The sequence below is a fragment of the Myotis lucifugus genome, unplaced genomic scaffold (genome assembly GCF_000147115.1).
Source record: "Myotis lucifugus unplaced genomic scaffold, Myoluc2.0 scaffold_181, whole genome shotgun sequence".
In the NCBI taxonomy this organism is placed as follows: domain Eukaryota; kingdom Metazoa; phylum Chordata; class Mammalia; order Chiroptera; family Vespertilionidae; genus Myotis; species Myotis lucifugus.
In genome coordinates this window covers 87,831-106,705 of record NW_005871229.1, presented here as the reverse complement: position 1 = coordinate 106,705, position 18,875 = coordinate 87,831, and the positions used below count along the sequence as shown (strand labels likewise).

General features: G+C 41.1%; 1 protein-coding gene across 13 annotated transcripts in view; it reads left to right on the top strand.

Moving 5' to 3' along the window:
* Positions 1 to 18,875, top strand: part of GIT2 (GIT ArfGAP 2) — a 49,430-nt gene that overhangs the window by 13,135 nt on the left and 17,420 nt on the right. For 4 of the 13 annotated variants that reach the window (XM_006096519.3, XM_006096516.3, XM_023760435.1 and 1 more), the window contains 7 exons: positions 4,599 to 4,644; positions 6,018 to 6,069; positions 10,256 to 10,328; positions 10,577 to 10,674; positions 11,719 to 11,830; positions 14,838 to 14,980; positions 16,986 to 17,135. In XM_006096519.3, coding sequence (XP_006096581.1) covers positions 4,599 to 4,644; positions 6,018 to 6,069; positions 10,256 to 10,328; positions 10,577 to 10,674; positions 11,719 to 11,830; positions 14,838 to 14,980; positions 16,986 to 17,135 — 674 coding nt within the window. The remainder of the gene's footprint in view (positions 1 to 4,598; positions 4,645 to 6,017; positions 6,070 to 10,255; positions 10,329 to 10,576; positions 10,675 to 11,718; positions 11,831 to 14,837; positions 14,981 to 16,985; positions 17,136 to 18,875) is intronic. The other 9 variants (XM_006096523.3, XM_023760437.1, XM_023760433.1 and 6 more) reach the window with 6 other exon arrangements.

The following is an 18,875-nucleotide window of genomic DNA, read 5'->3' as shown; positions in this document are numbered from 1 at the left end:
GACATCAGCCTCTCCACACCTCCAGTTAGTCAGTCTCTAGAAAAACAAGTTGGGACACTATTACTTATGACCTCTGCTTTAATATATCCTCCAGAACATTTTGAATAAGGATTTCTATTTGAAATGATAACTACAGCATTTTCAGTTATATGTAAAAGATGTTGGTCAAATCTCCTTGAATTTTAGCTTTTATAACTTTACTAGAGGCCCGGTGCACAAAAATTTGTGCACTCGGGAGTGGGGGGTCCCTCAGCCCGGCCTGTGCCCTCTCGCAGCCTGGGACCCCTTGGGGGATGACCACCTGCTGGTTTAGGCCTGCTCCCCGGGGGATTGGGCCTAAGATGGCAATCAGACATCCCTCTGGCAGCCCAGCAGCCCTCGGGGGATGTCCACTTGCCAGCGGGGAGCAGGCCTAAGCTGCAGTCGGACATCCTTAGTGCTGCTGAGGAGGCAGGAGAGGCTCCCACCACCACCGCTGTACTGGCAGCCATCAGCCTGGCTTGTGGCTGACAGAGCTTCCCCATGTGGGAGCGCACTGACCACCAGAGGGCAGCTCCTGCATTGAGTGTCTTCCCCCTGGTGGTCAGTGTGTGTCATAGTGACCAGTCATTCCCAGTCTTTCTGCTGTTAGGGTCAGTTTGCATATTACCCTTTTACTATATAGGATAGAGGCCTGGTGCACGGGTGGGGGCCAGCTGGTTTGCCCTGAAAGGTGTCCCGGATCAGGGTGGGGGTCCCGCTGGGTGCCTGGCCAGCCTGGGTGAGGGGCTGAGGGCTGTTTTCAGCTGGTCACACCCCCTTCAGGGTGGGGATCCCCACTGGGGTGCCTGGCCAGCCTGGGTGAGGGGCTGAGGGCTGTTTTCAGGCTGGGCAGCAACTGAAGCTCCCAGCCTCTCCTTTTTTTCTTTTTTCTTTTATTCTTGGATTTATTTACCTTCTATAATTGAAACATTGTTGCCGTCACTGGCGCTCCCAACTCTGAGGCCGCGGCCGGCTGAAAGTAGGTATCTGGGGTTTGTTTAGCTTCTATAATTGAAACTTAGTTGCTTTCAGAGCTCAGAGCTGGGCCGTGGCAGGTGGGGAACCTTGGCTTCCTCCATCACTGGAGCAAGCAAGCCTCATGTTTGCTTCAGCTGCGTGGCTGCCTGCCGCCATCTTTGTTGGCAGTTAATTTACATATCACCCTGATTAGCCAGTGGGAAGCGTAGCGGAGGTATGGTTAATTACCTTTTTTGTCTTTTATTAGATTAGATAGGATTTTAGCTCTAGATAGTGACTGTTTCAGGCATCAAAGAGCATAATTAAACCAAAACTGAATGTGCACCACAGTTCTTGGCACATAATGGGACTAAGAATGCAAGAGCAAAGCAGTCACTTTTGTAGTTATTTGAAGAATTCTGCTGTCTAAGGAATGGAAAAAAGCCCAAAAGTGAATTTTACCTTTAACCACCTTTATTTTTGAGGTGGAACTGGGGTCATTAAACCATGGCTCAGTGGGCCAAATCCAGCCAATGACCTGTTTTAAAATAAAGTTTTATTACAAGATACCCAGGCCGATTCCATATTGTCTATGGCTGCTTTTGCACTGTAGAAGCAGAGTTGAGTAGGTTGAGTAGTTGTGACAGAGACCATATAGCTAAAGAGCCTAAAATATTTATCTGGCCTTTTACAGAAAAAGTTTGCCAACCCCTGATGTAGAATATCCACATACATGTATATGGTGGTTCTCCACTCTGGTTGTACATAGAGTTAGGAGCCCCTGATGAGGGTCCAGTTCCTGGTGAGATGGGTAAGCACACCCCACCCTGTCTCTCCTGAATATCATTAAAAACCCTGGACCAAATGCATGGAATAGCTATTTATGGACTCTAGCTCGTGGATTAGGGAACTCAAGGTACCATCAAGCTGGTGGTGAGTGTTCTGTACTTCTGATAAGGCCTCTACCGCAGCCTGAAACTGGAACTATATAACAGATGCAAAGAAGCCTTCTCGGTCTGGTATGAGGAACAGGAAGTAGGACTCCTACAGGACAGAGAGTTGGAGGATTCCCTTTTTAATTTTTTTTTTTAAATATGTTTTATTGATTTTTTACAGAGAGGAAGGGTGAGGGATAGAGAGTTAGAAACATCAGTGAGAGAGAAACATCAATCAGCTGCCTCCTGCACACTCCCTACTGGGTATGTGCCCACAACCAAGGTACATGCCCTTGACCGGAATCAAACCTAGGACCCTTGAGTCCGCAGGCCAACGCTCTATCCACTGAGCCAAACCGGTTAGGGCCCTTTTTAATCTTTTATTTTTCCTCCTTCCTTTTCCCCTTACCCTAGCCCCAAGGCAGTCCTGTGGCTAAATCAGCCTAAATCTCTGACCAAGAGCATGAGGGGAATCCTGATTGCTTTTATTTTTCTCTGTATTCTCTCACCACTTGGCCCAGGAGGTAGAACCTAACCTACTAAAACAAAAATACTGCCCAGCCAGTGTGGCTCAGTGGTTGAGCATTGACCCATGAACCAGGAGGTCATGGTTTGATTCCCAGTCGGGACACATGCCTGGGTTGGGGGCTTGACCCCCAGTGTAGGACATGCAGGAGGCAGCCAATCGATGATTCTCATCAACACATGCCTGGGTTGGGGGCTCCACCCCCAGTGTAGGGCATGCAGGAGGCAGCCAATCGATGATTCTCATCATTGATGTTTCTATCTCTCCCTCTCTCTGAAATCAATAAAAACATATTTAAAAAAAATTAACATTGTCCATAAAATGTAAGGAAGACTCAGTTTCACAACATAATATTTAAAATGTCCAAGATACCATTCATAATGACTTGACACCAGGGAAAGCCCGAAGACTTGTAAGGAAAAAGTAGTCAACAGACACCAACCTCAGGTGACACAGTTGTTGGAATTATCAGACAAAAAATTTTAAGCAAACAGGAACACCGTGCTCTAAAAAGTGTGAACATCTTGAAACAAATAGAAATGAAGAAAATCTCAGCATAGAAATAGAAGATAAAGAAATGAACCAAATAGAAATATTATAACTGAAAAATATAATTCACTGGATAGGCTTAATAGCAGATTGGAGATGACAAAAGAGTGACTAATTGAAAATAGATCACTAGAAATTATCCAGTTTTGAACAATAGAGAGAAAAAAAGAGTGGAAGGAAAATGAAACTAGACAGAGCCTCAGGGACCTGTGGGACAATAGCAAACGGTCACATTTGTATCAGATTCCCAGAAAGAGATCAGAGAGTGATACAGAAAAAATGCTTAAAGAAATATTGGCTAAAAACTCTAAATTTGGCAAAAGACATACGCTTACAGATTCAAGAAGCTCAAAAAATTCCAAAAAGAATAAACTCGAAGAAATTGTCACTCAGATATATTAAAATCAAACTGCTGAAAACCAAAGACAACAAAACATCCTGAAACTGCAAGAAAATAAATGACACATAGAAGAACAATTATTTGAATGACTAGATTTCTCATCAGAAACCATGGATATGAAAAGTAGAACAATATTTTTGAAGTGCTGAAACAAAAAAGAGTTGTCAATCCAGGACTCCAATTTTCAGTGAAAATAACCTTCAGGAATGAAGCAAAATAAAGACATTTTAAGATGAAGGAAAAGAAGAGAATTAGTTGCTCTAGCAGAAATGCTAAAGCAAGTTCTTTGTGAGTAGAAGGGAAATGATACTGAAAGGAATCTTGGAACTTAAGGAATGAAAGAAGAGCATCAGAAATGATAGGTATCTGGATAAAAAGAACAGCTATGTTTTCCCCTTAAGTTCTTTAAGATATGTATGATAGTTTAAAGTAAAAGTTTATGACATTATCTTGTGGGGTTTTCAGCATATGTCAATGTAATAAATTTGACAACTACAACATAAAAAGGGAGAGAGAAATATGGAGATAAGATTGCCTTCTTAAAATGATAAAATGTTATTTCTAAGTACACTGTAAAAATTTATGTGTATTATAAACCCTAGCATAACCACTAAAAAAAGACTACATATAATGTTATATGCTCAAAAATTCTAGAAATAAAATAGAATATTAAAATCAATCAAATAATCAAAAGATATTTTGACAGCCCTAGCAGTCCTGGCTTCTTCTGGAAGGTCGTCCTGCTGTTCGGCTGTTTGGTCAATTTGCATATTATGCTTTTATTATAGATAGATTAATTTGAAGGTGAGCCACCAAATCTCAAGGAAGCCCTGCCCATGCCACATGGAGATAATGTGGCATGCCACATGGAAGCCTGCTGTGAGCTAATTCAGCTCCCTAAGCATTCTTTCCATGGCTGAAGGTCATCACTTATACTGGGGATGAACAAAGCATAAGGATTAGGGTGAGTGTAGGCTTTCTGCTTAAAGATGTCTAGACTTCTATGCCAGAAAGAAAACGAGAATACGATCCTTGCCACTAGCCAAGGTTTCGGGAACTTGTAGCCAATTTGGCAACTTATGTTCCCCCACATAATTCATAATTATGGGAAGATACTAATTGCAAAACATAAATAGAGAAAATAATGGGGGTGCTCCTTTACAGATCTTAATATTTATATGAACAAACTTTGGCTTGGTTTCTGTTTCAGATCACAAAAATGGACAGCACTTTATAATACCTCAAATGGCAGACAGGTAAGGTCCTTTAAATACCAATCAATTTATCTGTCTCAAATATTTCCTTGGTTGTATAGTGTTTAAGTGTATAATATTTTGTGTTTAACAAAGCCCATACATTTTTCTCTTTTATTGCTATACAATTTGGAAATAAGACGGCTGTAAGTAAACCACCATATAAAACTTAAGTTTGAAAGAGCACAAGTAACAAATTTACTAATATGAAAATTGGAGTTCGTGATATTGTCACAGTATTAGCTAGTTGTGACAGTATGTTTATAGATTATGTTCAAAGAATATTTCTTTATTATATGAGAGTATATTCTTTACCTATAACGGGATTGGCAAGTTTTTATGTTGTTGTTAAAGGCTAGATAGTAAATATTTGGGTCATACAGCCTCTGTCACAACTACTCAACTCTACCGTTGTAGATGAAAGCATCCATGGACACTATGTAAATGAAGGGCATGCCTGTTCCAATAAAATTTTATTCTCGGATGTTGAAATTTGAATTTTATATATAATTTTCACAAATTATGAATTACTATTCTTCCTAGTCCCCCCCCCCCAACCATTTAAAAATGTAAACATTATTCTTAGCTCATTGCTAAACAAAAGGTGGACTGTATCTGTAAGGTCAGATGAGTTTGAAGCTGTAGTAATGAAACCTTAATTTAGGCAGTTATCTTTGTACAAATACTGTCAAGAGTTTATGAAATGATTAATTGCTATTCTAGATGTAATCTTGCCATTCTGGTTTTTCACATTCTGCCCTTTTGATATTTTCTTCTACCATGCTTTTTTTTAATACTTCAAAAATGGTGACTTTTCTCATTAGTTTTTGTGTTTTAGTTAGTAGGTGATTATTTTTCTTTTAACCATATTACATGATTATGGTATTTTTGTTTTTAATTTTATTTTTTAATCCTCACCTGAGGGTATTTTCCATTGATTTTTAGAGTCAAAGGGAGAGGGCAAGACACAGAGAGAGAAACATTGATGTGAGGGAGACACATCTTTGGTTGCCTCCCACATGCACCCGACCAGGGCTGGGAGCCTGCAACTGAGGTACGCGCCCTTGACCGGAATCGAACCCGGGACCCCTTTGGCCCACGGACTGATGCTCTATCCACTGAGCCAAACCTGCCAGGGTGATCATGGTATTTCTAGAAGGAGTTACTTTCACCAAGTTGTTCTGTTCAAAGTTTTCTCACTGACTCTTTTGGGCTATAGGTTTTTGGCTCTGACCATGTCCATGAACTCTAATTAATATCTTGATCCCTTGGCCATCTTTATCTTCTACAGAGTTCACACACACACACACACACACACACACACACACACAAAAAGATTTTATTTATTTGCTTATTAGTTTTGTACATTTTCTTAGCAGCCTGGATTTGTCTGAATTGGCAAAAGCTGCTAAGAAGAAACTTCAATCTGTGAGTATCTCTATTTCCTAGTGAACTCCAGTATGGGAACTGTATCCTGCTAATACCTGTTCTCAGCTCTTTCCTATTGCATCAGATGACTGTTTCATACTCGTAGATGCTGTTAAACCGGAAGCAGACCATTGAGTATATAGGCATGAAGACTGGAAGTACTATACGTTCAGTATATCCAGTTTATTGGCTCTGCTTCAAATAATGCCATTTTTCTTATTTTAAATGCGAAGACTGTGCTTTTGCTATTAGGAAGTTGTGTCGCCTTATAAGAGTTCCTTGTTTCTCCCACTGTAAATAAGTCAGTGGAACACACTTCTTGGGATTGCTTCCTGTAGCCTCATAGGCTGCTTAGGTGGATAAAAGCAGGTGCTGGAACGGTGAGTACCAGAGATTCACTTGCTGCCGTTGGGGTCCAGCCTCGGTTGTAACTTTCTTGCCTATCCCATGCCATTCATCAGAGCTTGATAAATGTATGCTTTAAAAAGCTGGTGGGCCTGCCCCGGGTATGTGCTCAGAGTTTGCCTAGTTCTGCAGGTCAAGCCTCGCTGTAATCTGAATGATTCTTTCCATCCTGCCCACCTTAGGGTTAGTCAGGAATCTACCTCTCTGGGAGTGAATTCTCTTTGTTTAGTCCCCACAGATGAAGCTTCACTAAGGCTCTTCCTCAGTTTTAACCACCAGATTACACTCCCCAGCTGTTCCCATTGCTCTCTGGATCAGAACCAAGATTTTTAACTCTAAGGACATCATCCAACTCTCTCACCTTTCAGTACCTGCCCTACCTCCCATCTTGTTCCCATTGTGTGTGCATTCTTGGCCCTTAGTTGCCACCTTCAAGTCCTCTTCCAGGAATCCTCTTTTCCTGCAGCATTCCCCTTTCCCAGCTTCCATTCCTTTCATCGTTCAAGCAGTTGAAAAATGACCACCTTCACAATGTAGGTAGTAGTTTTCCCAAAGCCCAACTGAAATTGCAGCTCCTCTAGTTTATGGCTTTCTCTTCATTCCCCTTTTCACAGAAAACCCTTTTCTAGAACATCATATAATATTAAGTACTAAATATTACATAAAGTGAATTTATCCTTACTATTTAACTGTAATATGAAATAAATGTATTTTATGCAATTTGTTTGGTGTCTCTGTGTTCTGTATGGTTTTGTGTGTCTGTGTTTTATCGCCTTTTTTAAATTAAGGAGGTCATATAGTTAAGATGATAAGCTTTGGAGTCAGCAATAAATATTCTGTGATTTCCTTTTAATTATGTAAACCAATTTTTATTATAAATAATTCCAACATTATAGATAAAGCCCAAGTTCCTTTTGACTATTTTACATTTGCTAGGCTGAAAGCTGCATGAAAGCTGGGGTTATGTCTATAATATCTCTAGCATGTGGCAGGCATTAGGTGAATATCTGGAACCAAGTTGAGTACAGCTCTCAAGAACTTGGATTCTGCATCAGACTGCTCAGGTACAGGTCTCAGCTCTGACAAGCTCCTTAGCCTCTCTGTGCCTTGGTGTCCTCTCCTAGAAAGGGAGATAATGATGTAGCAGGGGTTGCAACTCAGAACTGCTCAGTGAGGGTGAGCTGCTGCTGCTGTTGAACCCACCTGTGGTCTCCTCACAGGTGAGGAGACCAATTATAATTGCCAATTCAGTGTTTATCCTATAGTACAGTGGTTCTCAACCTTCTGGCCCTTTAAATACAGTTCCTCATGTTGTGACCCAACCATAAAATTATTTTTGTTGCTACTTCATAACTGTAATGTTGCTACTGTTATGAATCATAATGTAAATATCTGATATGCAGGATGGTCTTAGGCGACCCCTGTGAAAGGGTCGTTCGATCGCCAAAGGGGTCGCGACCCACAGGTTGAGAACCGCTGCTATAGTATCTCAATTCCTCCCTCCATCTCTACCTACTTCCTTCCTCCATCCCAAAAAACTAAGATAAATATAGTAAGACTAATAATGTATTCCTTGAATTAGCAAATGTTAACATTGTGAGAGACTTAAACTTGGATCTCAGATCTATTATCATTTATTGACTTTGTGACTTTAGGTAAGATACTAACTTCTGTGCCTCAATTTCCTTATTTGTTATGTGGAATAATAGTAGTTACTATTTCATAGAGGTATTGTGAATATTAAATATGATATTAACGCAGTGCCTTGGATGTAAACCCTCAATCAGTATTGCTGCTGTAGTTATTGTTAGTAATAACATTAGCTTGTATCTCCTCAAAGGAAAGAGACTAGATATTCATGATGAAAGTTCAAGTTTTCAATCCTTCATCACTTTATCCAGCAAAAGACTCTCAGAGTTTATTTTGCTATAAATGTAATGTAACCACACAAGAGAAAATTTGGAAAATAGAAAAGGGGAATAATCCTTATTCACTATACTCTTAACGGATTCAGCCTCAATATTTTGGAATACTTCTTCTAATTCTTATTTCAGATATCTTTATTTTTTAAATGAGGCCGCAATCATAATTTTAGAATTTTATATCCTGCTTTTTTCACCCAACAATGTATTGTATCCATTTTAATGAGTTCCCATGAGGTCTGTGTAACCAGCATTTAAAATTGCTGCATAAAATGCCTTGTGGTCAATGTGTAGTTGCCTATGTACTGAGCCCCATCTCAGTGCCAGGTACTGTGTGTGGATGTGGTGAACACAGTAGAGAATAGAGCAAATTCAGTTTACGCTCACAGAATGGGGAAGCAGTCAACTAAAAAGTAACAGCCACCAATTGTCAGGGTGCATTTATGAGGAAAAAAGCATAGAGAGAGCCGGAGACACCCTGGCAGGGACTTAGCCTCGTCAGGGTTAAGGAAGACCCTGACCTTGACCATCCTGGTTGCTGCCAGGCAGGTACCTAGTCTGTGGGGAGTATTTTGTTGGCTGACCCTGCACAGCATATGGATCAGACAACCTATCCTTTGTTGGGGATGCTCAGTTCTTCTGGGGATTGGGGCTACTACTGAGAAGATAGCAAAGAGGCTTAACCAAGGTCTGGTGATATTTTTTATTTATTTATTTTTGTTAATCTTCACCTGAGGATTTTTTTAAAATATATTTTTATTGATTTCAGAGAGGGAGGGAGAGAGAGATAGAAATACCAATGATGAGAGAGAATCATGATTGGCTACGCCCTGCACGCCCCATATGGGATTGAGCCTGCAATCTGAGCATGTGCCCTAACCAGAATCAAACCTGTGACCTGGTTCACAGGTCAACGTTCAACCATTGAGCCATGCCGGCTGGGCTGAGGATATTTTTTTTTTTAAAATATATTTCACTGACCTTCCACAGAGACGAAGGGAGAGGAATAGAGAGCTAGAAACATCGATGAGTGAGAAACATCGATCAGCTGCCTCCTGCACACCCCCCACTGGGGATGTGCCTGCAACCAAGGCACATGCCCTTGACCGGAATCGAACCTGGGACCCCTCAGTCCGCAGGCCGACGCTCCATCCACTGAGCCAAACCGGCCAGGGCTGAGGATATTTTTTCCATTGATTTTTTTAGAGAGAGGGAGGGGAGAGAAAGGAGGAGGGGGAGAGAGAGAGAAACATTGATGTGAGAGAGACACATCGATTGGTTGCTTCCTGCATGTACCCCAATGGGCCAGGGATCAGACCTGCAACCCAGGTACGTGCCCTTGACCGGGAATTGAATCCATGATCTTTCGGAGTGAGAGCCGGCACTCTAAACACTGAGCACACTGGCCAGGGCAGTGATATTTTTGTGCAGTGGCATCTTCTATCCTCTCAGAATTACGTCTTTTGGCATCTTTATCCTGCCAAGGGTTTATGACCCCTTATATTTGGGGGCATTGGCAAACATTCTCAAGAGCAAAAGAGAAGACTTAAAGTGTGATATCACATGAAGAGTAGAGCACTGCAACCTGTGTTCGAGGGAGGCACTGTAGATGTCTCTTACCTCCTGTATAGCGCAGCCCTGTCTGCATACCATAGGGGAGTGAGGCGCTATGGGAAGCAGATATATTGGAGGATCTGCACTATTTTGGAAATGTTATTGTCTGTGTTACAGTGGGTATTTACTAAGCACTGGCTTTGGATAAAACATTGGAGATAAAAGGGTGAATAAGTCACAGTCCCCACTCATTCTGCTAGTGTTAACCCTTGTCCCTTGTGTTCCTGATATTTTTTTACTTTCAGCTAAGTAATCACTTGTTTGAAGAACTTGCCATGGATGTGTACGATGAAGTTGACAGGCGAGAGACTGATGCAGGTGACTTAACATGGGGCTTTATCTAATATGCTTGTTATCAGTGGGCAGTGACAAGCTGCCAGCCTCCGTGTTTACTTGCCCAATTTCTCCTGTCCTGATAACACGTGTGTGGACATTGCCTTTTGTGTATGTTGGCTTCGGAGTGTGCTTCCTTGAGTCTCCCTAGTAAGGCGGGGCCGCAGCTCTCAGAGGAGCAGTGGCGCACCCATAGTGATGAGATTCTGTCTCTGGCTCTCTCCTCTGGCTAGTCTGGCTTGCCACGCAAAACCACAGCACCCTGGTGACCGAGACAACCGTCGTTCCCTTCCTTCCGGTCAATCCCGAGTACTCATCGACACGGAACCAGGCAAGTGGCTGAGCGTGAAAAGTGACCAGGGTGATATTTTGAGAATAGTTGATATCTTGGTATTTTATTTTTCCAAGACAGGTATTTTAATATTTTTGATTCAAATATTAATGGCCTTTATACACACAAACTTCACAAACTGATAAGAAAAGCAGTAGATAGCAGTACATGCCTGGGCAAGAACATAAAACAATTCACAGAAGAAATATAAATGGCCTTTCATGTGAAAAAATATTTAACCTCATTAGTAATCAAACAAAGCAACCTAAAGGCATTAATGAAAGTTTCATCAATCAAATTAATAAAGTGTATAATAAGGGGTACTCCAAAACTGGTAAGGATCTGGCTAGATTGGCTTTCTCATGCTGCAGATAAGAGCTTAAATTGTTCCAGATTTTAGAAAAACAATTTGCTAACTTATTTCAGAAGCCTCAGAATTAAGTGTCCATCCTTTCACCTGGGAATTCTTTATTTGGGGATATGTTCTAATAAAATAGAGAGATTCATGCGCAATGAACGATGTTCATTGAAGCACTGTATGTAGTAATAGAGCATTAAAAACAGCCTAAGGACCCATCAAGAGCAGAGAAGTTGATAAAATTAGGAAAGTCTTTTACATTTTATTGATTAATGGTTATATATAATGATGGTTATATATAATGATGGAATCTCAGCAGCTAGTCTATAAATTTATCTTGCAATTTTAAAATTTCCCTCCAAATTAATTTTTTATTACTACATCTATTTAAAAACTGTTTGATATTAGGGGAAAAAAAGCTTTAAGTAGAATTAATTTGGTTTTGTTCCCTAAAATAAATATGCATTGTGAGAATTTAAGTGTTATGTAGTTCTCCTGTGTAAATGGTTTTAAACTAATAGCAAGGAAAATGTTAATGTTGGTTCAGTTTGGCTGTGGTTGATGATGCCTTGATCATGCTGGCAGGTCTTTGCCAAAGTCTAACAATAGCCTGACGATTTTTATGTGAATATCTATGTGTGTATTTTGACATTTGGGAGTATTTTCAATTATTTTTTCACCTTCAGGGCAGACAGAAATTAGCTCGGTTTAATGCCCATGAGTTTGCCACGCTGGTTATTGACATTCTCAGTGATGCCAAGAGAAGACAGCAAGGCAGTCCTCTCTCTAGTTCAAAAGGTAACTGTTTCAAACCAAGTTTGCTTCTAAATTTCACACAAGTGCTAGATTTAAAGTTACAAAATGATTAGAGCAGTCATTAACAGAATAGCTTAGTTAAAACTCTATAAGTTTTATTGGTACCATGTTGGGACAAAAAGTTTACCTCCGTGAGCCCTGGTGAATTACAAATATTTCAACATTATTAACTGCTATTCAAATATATATCATATATGTGATTTTTCCCTCTTGGGTCACCTGTCTTTATTCCTATAAAGTTGCATCCTGAAATTAACCCAAAAGTCTGACTATCTTGTTAAAGTACTTAAGAAAATAAGCTCTCTTTATTGAAATTACAGCTCATCTGCTGTTGCTTACCTACAAAACTGAGTTCTAGCCCTAGCTGGTTTGGCTCAGTGGATAGAGCGTCAGCCTGTGGATTGCAGGGTCCCAGGTTCAATTCCAGCCAAGGGCACAGGCAAAGTTTGTTACTATAAGCTTTAGATGCCTACCGTCAGAGTTACTGTGGGTTAAATTGTAGAGAGCACAGTGCCTCTTTCTGAGTGCCCTTTGGAGGCTCGTTCCGTAGCTCAGGGACCTGTCTCTGTGCTGAAGAACATGCTACGTTCTGCCGCAAAACTGTCCTCGTGGGCTTTTTTCTAATTATAATACATTTTATTGTAAAATGTAAAACATTTAGACAGAAGAAATACATACCATAAAAATTAAGTTTTCAGTCCCAAAGACAGTAAGTACTCATTAGCTGACAACAATTTGTTCTTGATTTTACTGGTTTAACCAGGAGTAAACAAGTTCTAAAAAAGCTTATTAAACTTTGGTGAAGATGCAATGATAAGGGTGCTTTCATAAATATGGAGTACCAAAATGTACGTACTCTCTTGATTTGGTGGTTCCATTTCTAGGTGTTAATTGAGGAGAAATAATCAGAGGCAAGGCATTTTATATATATCTATATCTATATGTTTTATATAATACTGAAAACATTAGAAACATAACAGAGCAACATATTTGAATAGTATTGCACAGACTTTCTTTTCAGAGAATATATAATGACAGTATAAAGTAATAACTTTTAAAAACTATATTAAATATATTTTTATTGATTTCAGAGAGGGAGAGAGAGAGAGAAAAACATCAATGATGAGAGAATCATTAATTGGCTGCCTCCTGCACGCCCCCTACTGGGGACTGAGCCCACAACCTGGGCATATGCCCTTGGCCGGGAATCAAACCGTGACCTCCTGATTCATAGATCTATGCTCAACCACTGAGCCACGCTGGCTGGGCAAGTAATAATTTTTTAAATAAAGGTTTAGTTTCGTATAATACCTATTTTGTAAGGAAAACATTTACAACATACGTATGTACAAGTGAATATACTACATGTAAGTATAAATATTAATCAGTCCTCATTATTCACAAATTCCATATTTGCAAATTCACCTGTTCACTAAAATGTATTTGTAACCTCAAAATCAGTACTCATAGCACTTTCATGGTAATTTGTAGACATGTGCAAAGTGTTGAAAAACTTGAGTCACCGAAAGCATATATTCCCAGCTGAGATTGAATAAGATCACACTTTGCCTTTTGTTTCAGCTTTCATATTGTAAACAAGTGTCCTTTTCAAGGTCTGTGTAGTGTTATATTTTTCACATTTTTTGTGCTTTTTGTTAGTAATTTTACTGTTTAAAATGGGCCACAAGTGTAGTGCGGAAGTGCTGTTTAGGGTTCGTAAGCACCCGAAGGCTGTGATATGCCTTTTGGAGAAAATGCCTGTGTTAGATAAGCTTCGTTTGGACATGAGTTCTGCTGTTGGCTGTGAGTTCAATGTTAGTGAATCAACAATACATATTGTAGGCGTCTTTAAACACAGCACACGTAAAACAAGGTTACTCATTGGTCAGTCGATGGAAATGTTGTGACCAGAGGCTTGCAGGAACCTAACCCTGTGTTTCCATTCAAAACAGTGGTTCACTATTTACTAACTCAGTCTTTATAGCAACTTTATAGACCATAACTGCTGCAAATAATAATTATATATATATGCTTATGGAATGGCCGTGAATGATTCACTAGTTTTAAATTTTCTATGTTGAATTTCTATTACTTCTATAATCAGGTGCTATGTGTGTTTTAAATATTAATTTTAAAAATTAAAATTTACGTAACCATAATTTTATCATGCAGATATTTTCTATCAAAATACCCAGAAACAATATTGGAAGGTAGAAGTTAGTTTGAGTTACCTGAAAGAAATTGGAGAGACTTGGATAATTTGTGAACTCTTTTATTCAAAATGTGTTAGAGCCCATAGAATCATCCCTGCTCCCTTGTAGACCATTCCTTTCTGATACGCACATGTGTGTGGCTGCTGGGTCGTTCTGTTTTTTCCTCTCTCTCTCTGGCATCCAGCTGACTAAATACCTGTGCCTGCTCTTTGAGCACCTAGTGTTTAGGCTCCACTTTAACAATCTTCTTTCTATCTTGACTTGATGTTACCTGGTTAATCACAATTAAGCTTGCATTAGCACAGCTTCATCTTCATGATTTGGAGCTATACTCTATCTTACTGAATGATTAGAAACTTGGGAACCAGCCTCCTTTATCTGAGTAGTTCTTTCTAATGATTTGCCCACATTTGGTGAGCAGCTCAGAGGGATGCTTAAATCTCTCTGTGCAGTTCACAGTAGGCTGTCTGTCTGGTTGCTGTCATTTTCCTTCAGTCTTTTAAATAACAACCCAAAACTCCTCCCAATAGTTTTTTGGGGAAAAACTTTTTCTTGAGGCCCTGGCCAGGTAGCTTAGTTGGTAGAACATTGTCCCAGTACTCCAAGGTTGCATGTTCGATCCCCAGTCAGGGCACATACATGAATGAACCAATGAATGCATAAATAAGTGGAACAACAAATCAATGTTTCTATCCCTTCCTCCCTCTCTCTAAAAATCAGTAACTTTTTTAAAAGTTTTTTTAAGCCTGAATAAAGTTATTTGCTTCTATTGATAGACAATGTGGAGCTCATACTGAAAACCATCAATAACCAGCACAGTACTGAGAGTCAAGACAATGACCAGCCGGACTATGACAGTGTGGCATCAGATGAAGACACAGATCTGGAAGCCACTGCCAGCAAGGCAAACAGGCAGAAGGTGAGATGACACACAGGAAGGGAGACTGTGACTCTTTTAAAACTCTTCTCCTGCAGAATTGCCTTACTTGTAAGCCACTTGAGGGCTAGCCCTGTGAAAGTGCTATGAGGTAGAGTTGAGTTCACTAACGAGCTTGGGCCATACAAAGGTCAAGCGAGGTAAACAGTTTTAAAACTGGGAGTCCTTGGTCCCTGAGTCCTTGCTGAATCACATGGCCCTGCTGCAGTTGTGACTTTATAAAACTTGTGAGGAGGGACTGTGTGTTTTATTCTTTCAACAAATTTTTATCAAGTGACTTCTCTGAGTCATACTCCCCTGAATGAGGTCTGGTCCCTTTCCTGTGAGGCTCTCACTGCCTAAGAGGAGAGGTAGCTGCAGTAAGAGGCACACAGTGACATGTGTCATAAGCACCAACACAAGAGACTGGGAGCCGAGAGGAGACACAACTTGTTGCTGAGGGGGAATAGCCGGAGGCTTTGTGAATAGGATGGCTCTTAACGTGTCTTAAAGGATGCATTGGTTTGGGCATGTGAAAAGGCAGGGAAGAGTGGTCTAGGCAGAGAGAAATGAAATAAAGCATCTGGCTGGGGGGCGTAGGGGGTGGGCTGGCGATGTGTAGAGAGCCTAAAAGGAGTGGGAACCAAAGTTACAGCAGAGGGCGGAGGTCACACCATGTGCCAGACTGAAGAGCATGGACCTCGGCAGGCAGAACCGAGCCCAGGGAGCTTTTAGGGAGGGCAGGAGGCAGTGGTCAGCCATTTGGGGTCCTGTGTTTTGGGAGGAGTGTTCTGGAAGGTCAGAGAGTAGAGGAAAGGAACCCAATCAGGATACTCCCCAAGAGCTGGCCAGGCCACTTCAGGGCTTGGCTGGGAGGGTCCAGATGGGGGAGAGATCACTGTAGCAGAGTGTGAGCGCAGGGCGGGGCAGCAGGGGTTGGCTGGTCCACCCTCTGCTGAATCCCCAGGACCTTGGCCCAGACCTAGCCCACAGAGGGGCTCAGCAAACATTTGAGAATGAGTGGGCAGGAAGATAGAATAGACCAGCCCTGGCAATAAGTTGAATGTTTGAACGGGGGAAGATAGACTTACAGAAGATGTGTCAGGGATTTGTAGCTCACATGACTGTGAGAATGGTAGTGCCATTGGCAGATGCAGGGAATGCGGAGAGGACAGCGAGGGTCATGTGTCTGAAACACCCCTGCCAGGTTTCCCCAGCAGCACTGCGTTCACTCGGTGAAAGCGAAGGTCATGGCAGGACCCTCGGGAAAGGGTCCTCTGTGGACTGACGGGCCTCCCCCTCCTCTCTGCCCTGCACACCCACTCCCTCTAGCTGAGCTCTGCCGCTGGCTGGAACGTTCTTCCTCTACACAGCCACTTGACTAATGTCCTCACCTTCTTTAGGCTGCCGCTCACATCTCACCTACCCAAAGGCTTTCCCCATCTGTCGAAGGAAAATGCGCCCACCTTCAGCCCTACTTGAGCTCCTTAGCCCCTTACCCTTCTCCATATTATCTCTTTTCCACCACATTTACCACCTTCAGTCAGACTGCATAGTTACTTGTTTTTATTTTCCCCTCCCTCACTCTGTTGGATATAAATGCCATGGAATAGGAATCGTAGTCTATTTTATTTTCTTATATATCCCCAGAACACTGCCTGGTGCTCAATAAACTTTTGTTGGAGTGAATGAATTAAAGAATGAATAAAAAAGAAAAATGAATGAGCAAGGAAAGACAGACAAGACAAATGCATTTAAAGAGTCATTGTCAGAGTAGGTTTATAGCTCTACTGCCTATTCTGTTAGAAAATATTGACTTTAAATTTTTTCACATATTATAGTAACCCCACCTTTATGTTTTCTTTTTGCATTACCCTCAGAAGCCTTGATTTAGTTTGATTAACTTTGCAGTCCAGTTGGCATGGTCAGAATTTGAAATTCTTTAGCTGTTAGTCTTGAATGTTATCATCGTCTCAGATTGTGAACATTTTCCCCAATTTATTTTTAGAGTCTAGATTCAGATTTATCAGATGGACCAGTCACTGTGCAGGAATTTATGGAGGTCAAAAACGCTCTAGTGGCTTCTGAGGCCAAGATACAACAGCTAATGAAGGTGAATAACAACTTGAGTGACGAGCTGAGAATTATGCAGAAAAAGGTAACATGTTAATAAATGCCAGGATGATTGACGCTTTAACCCCATAGTATAAGGAAGAATCCCAGGCACAATACTTGTGGTTAGAGGGAAGAAAAACAGTTATTGTAACAGACCTAAAAACCTTTGGGCCAAGCTGTCTTTTTGGAAGTAGTGTTTGGATATTGCAGGTAAAGTAGCTTTGATAAATAAATCCAGAGTAAGTGTCCCAATAGGAGAAACATACAACCTATTAGGTGCTTATCAGTTATAGTAACCCTTGCACCATTCTGTGCCTCCTGGGATCCTGGATGCCACTCCGTGGATGTGATTCTTCCTGTTGCTCATTTTACAAGAATAATCATAGCGGGAAGACAGAGCAGATGAAAGCCCTGGACGGGTATATGTGTTTATCAGCATTCCACATCATACCCCACCCCACGCCATGCAAGGGGTGCTGTCCCTCTTCACTCTTATTCTAAGTTGTTATTCACTCCCGCCCTGGCAGCCCTGTCCCGCATCCCACTTTATTTTTCACCAGTGCTTAACCACTAGTTTATGATGTCCTCAGAGCCTGGAGCAGGGCCTGCCACAGAGCAGGTTCTCAGTGAATATAAGAAAACATTGTTTACATTAGTGAGAGATGTTCACTAGTAAGAACCCCATTTGCTTAGCATTTTCTCGTTCACTGCCTTTTAAGAGAGTCAGAAATACATTAATATATTAATCCCTAAAAGAAGTGTGGCTAACAGTAGCAAGGAATTTGTTTAACACTTGGAGTGCGGGTGAATTTCCCGCCAAAATATAAGATGGCTCTGTCTTTTGGTTTTGTTCCATCCACCAAAAGGGTGGATTACAAACAAATATTTGGTAATACGCAGTTACAATCGGCCCGAGTTTACACGTTTCCCGCACTCCACCGCAAATCTATATGAACCGAGTTAAAGACGGCTCCCGCGGAGTACGCGCAATTCACGCGAGCCGACTTAACTCGTTTCCCGCACTCCAAGTGTTTTAAGATGAGGATTACATATGTAATTTTTTATGAGAATCCTAAGAAAGTTGAAAAATTTTAAATTCTGCCCAAGACTTCGCAGGTACTAATCCCATCATTCAATTCTCCCAATATGAGATTTTGTACACTTCCCTTAAACAGAAACAAAACAAAGTCATTTGAAGAGTTCTGCTTCACAATCATTATCAAGAACAGAGGGCGTGGTGCAGTTCACTGGTGGCTGGACCCTTTTCAATGATGCTTCCTAAAGGAAGGCCACAGGAATAGGGGGGGCTGTGCCCTTCTGCTTGTCAGGGAAGTACACTGCAGTGCGCCCTGGCCTGGGCGTGGCCTAGGGTTCTTTTGATGTTGGGTTCTAGATCATTTGTTGAGACATACTGAGATAGATGGCTCTACTAGCTCTAATAGAAGGGACAAGAAGATCAGTCAGATTTTAACCTGACACTTGTTCTGGGCCTCGCTGGCCCTGGTGTGCAGCCATAACATACAGGGCTTGCACTTCCTCTGTCTTTTCTGAAATACCTTTTGTTTAATAAATGACAGATTGACCCATTAATTGAACTAATAATTTTGTTGAGGTGCCTTTTTCTGAAACATGCTGACGTTGCCATCAGCTTTTTATTCTTTAATGCTCCTTTTAGTACTTGTAGAAATTGCCAGAGATAACCTATCTCTGAAAGCAAATGTCTTAAGCTGCTTTAAGAAATAGAGAGTGAAATTATTTGCTGTTGCTCATGGATTATTTCCTC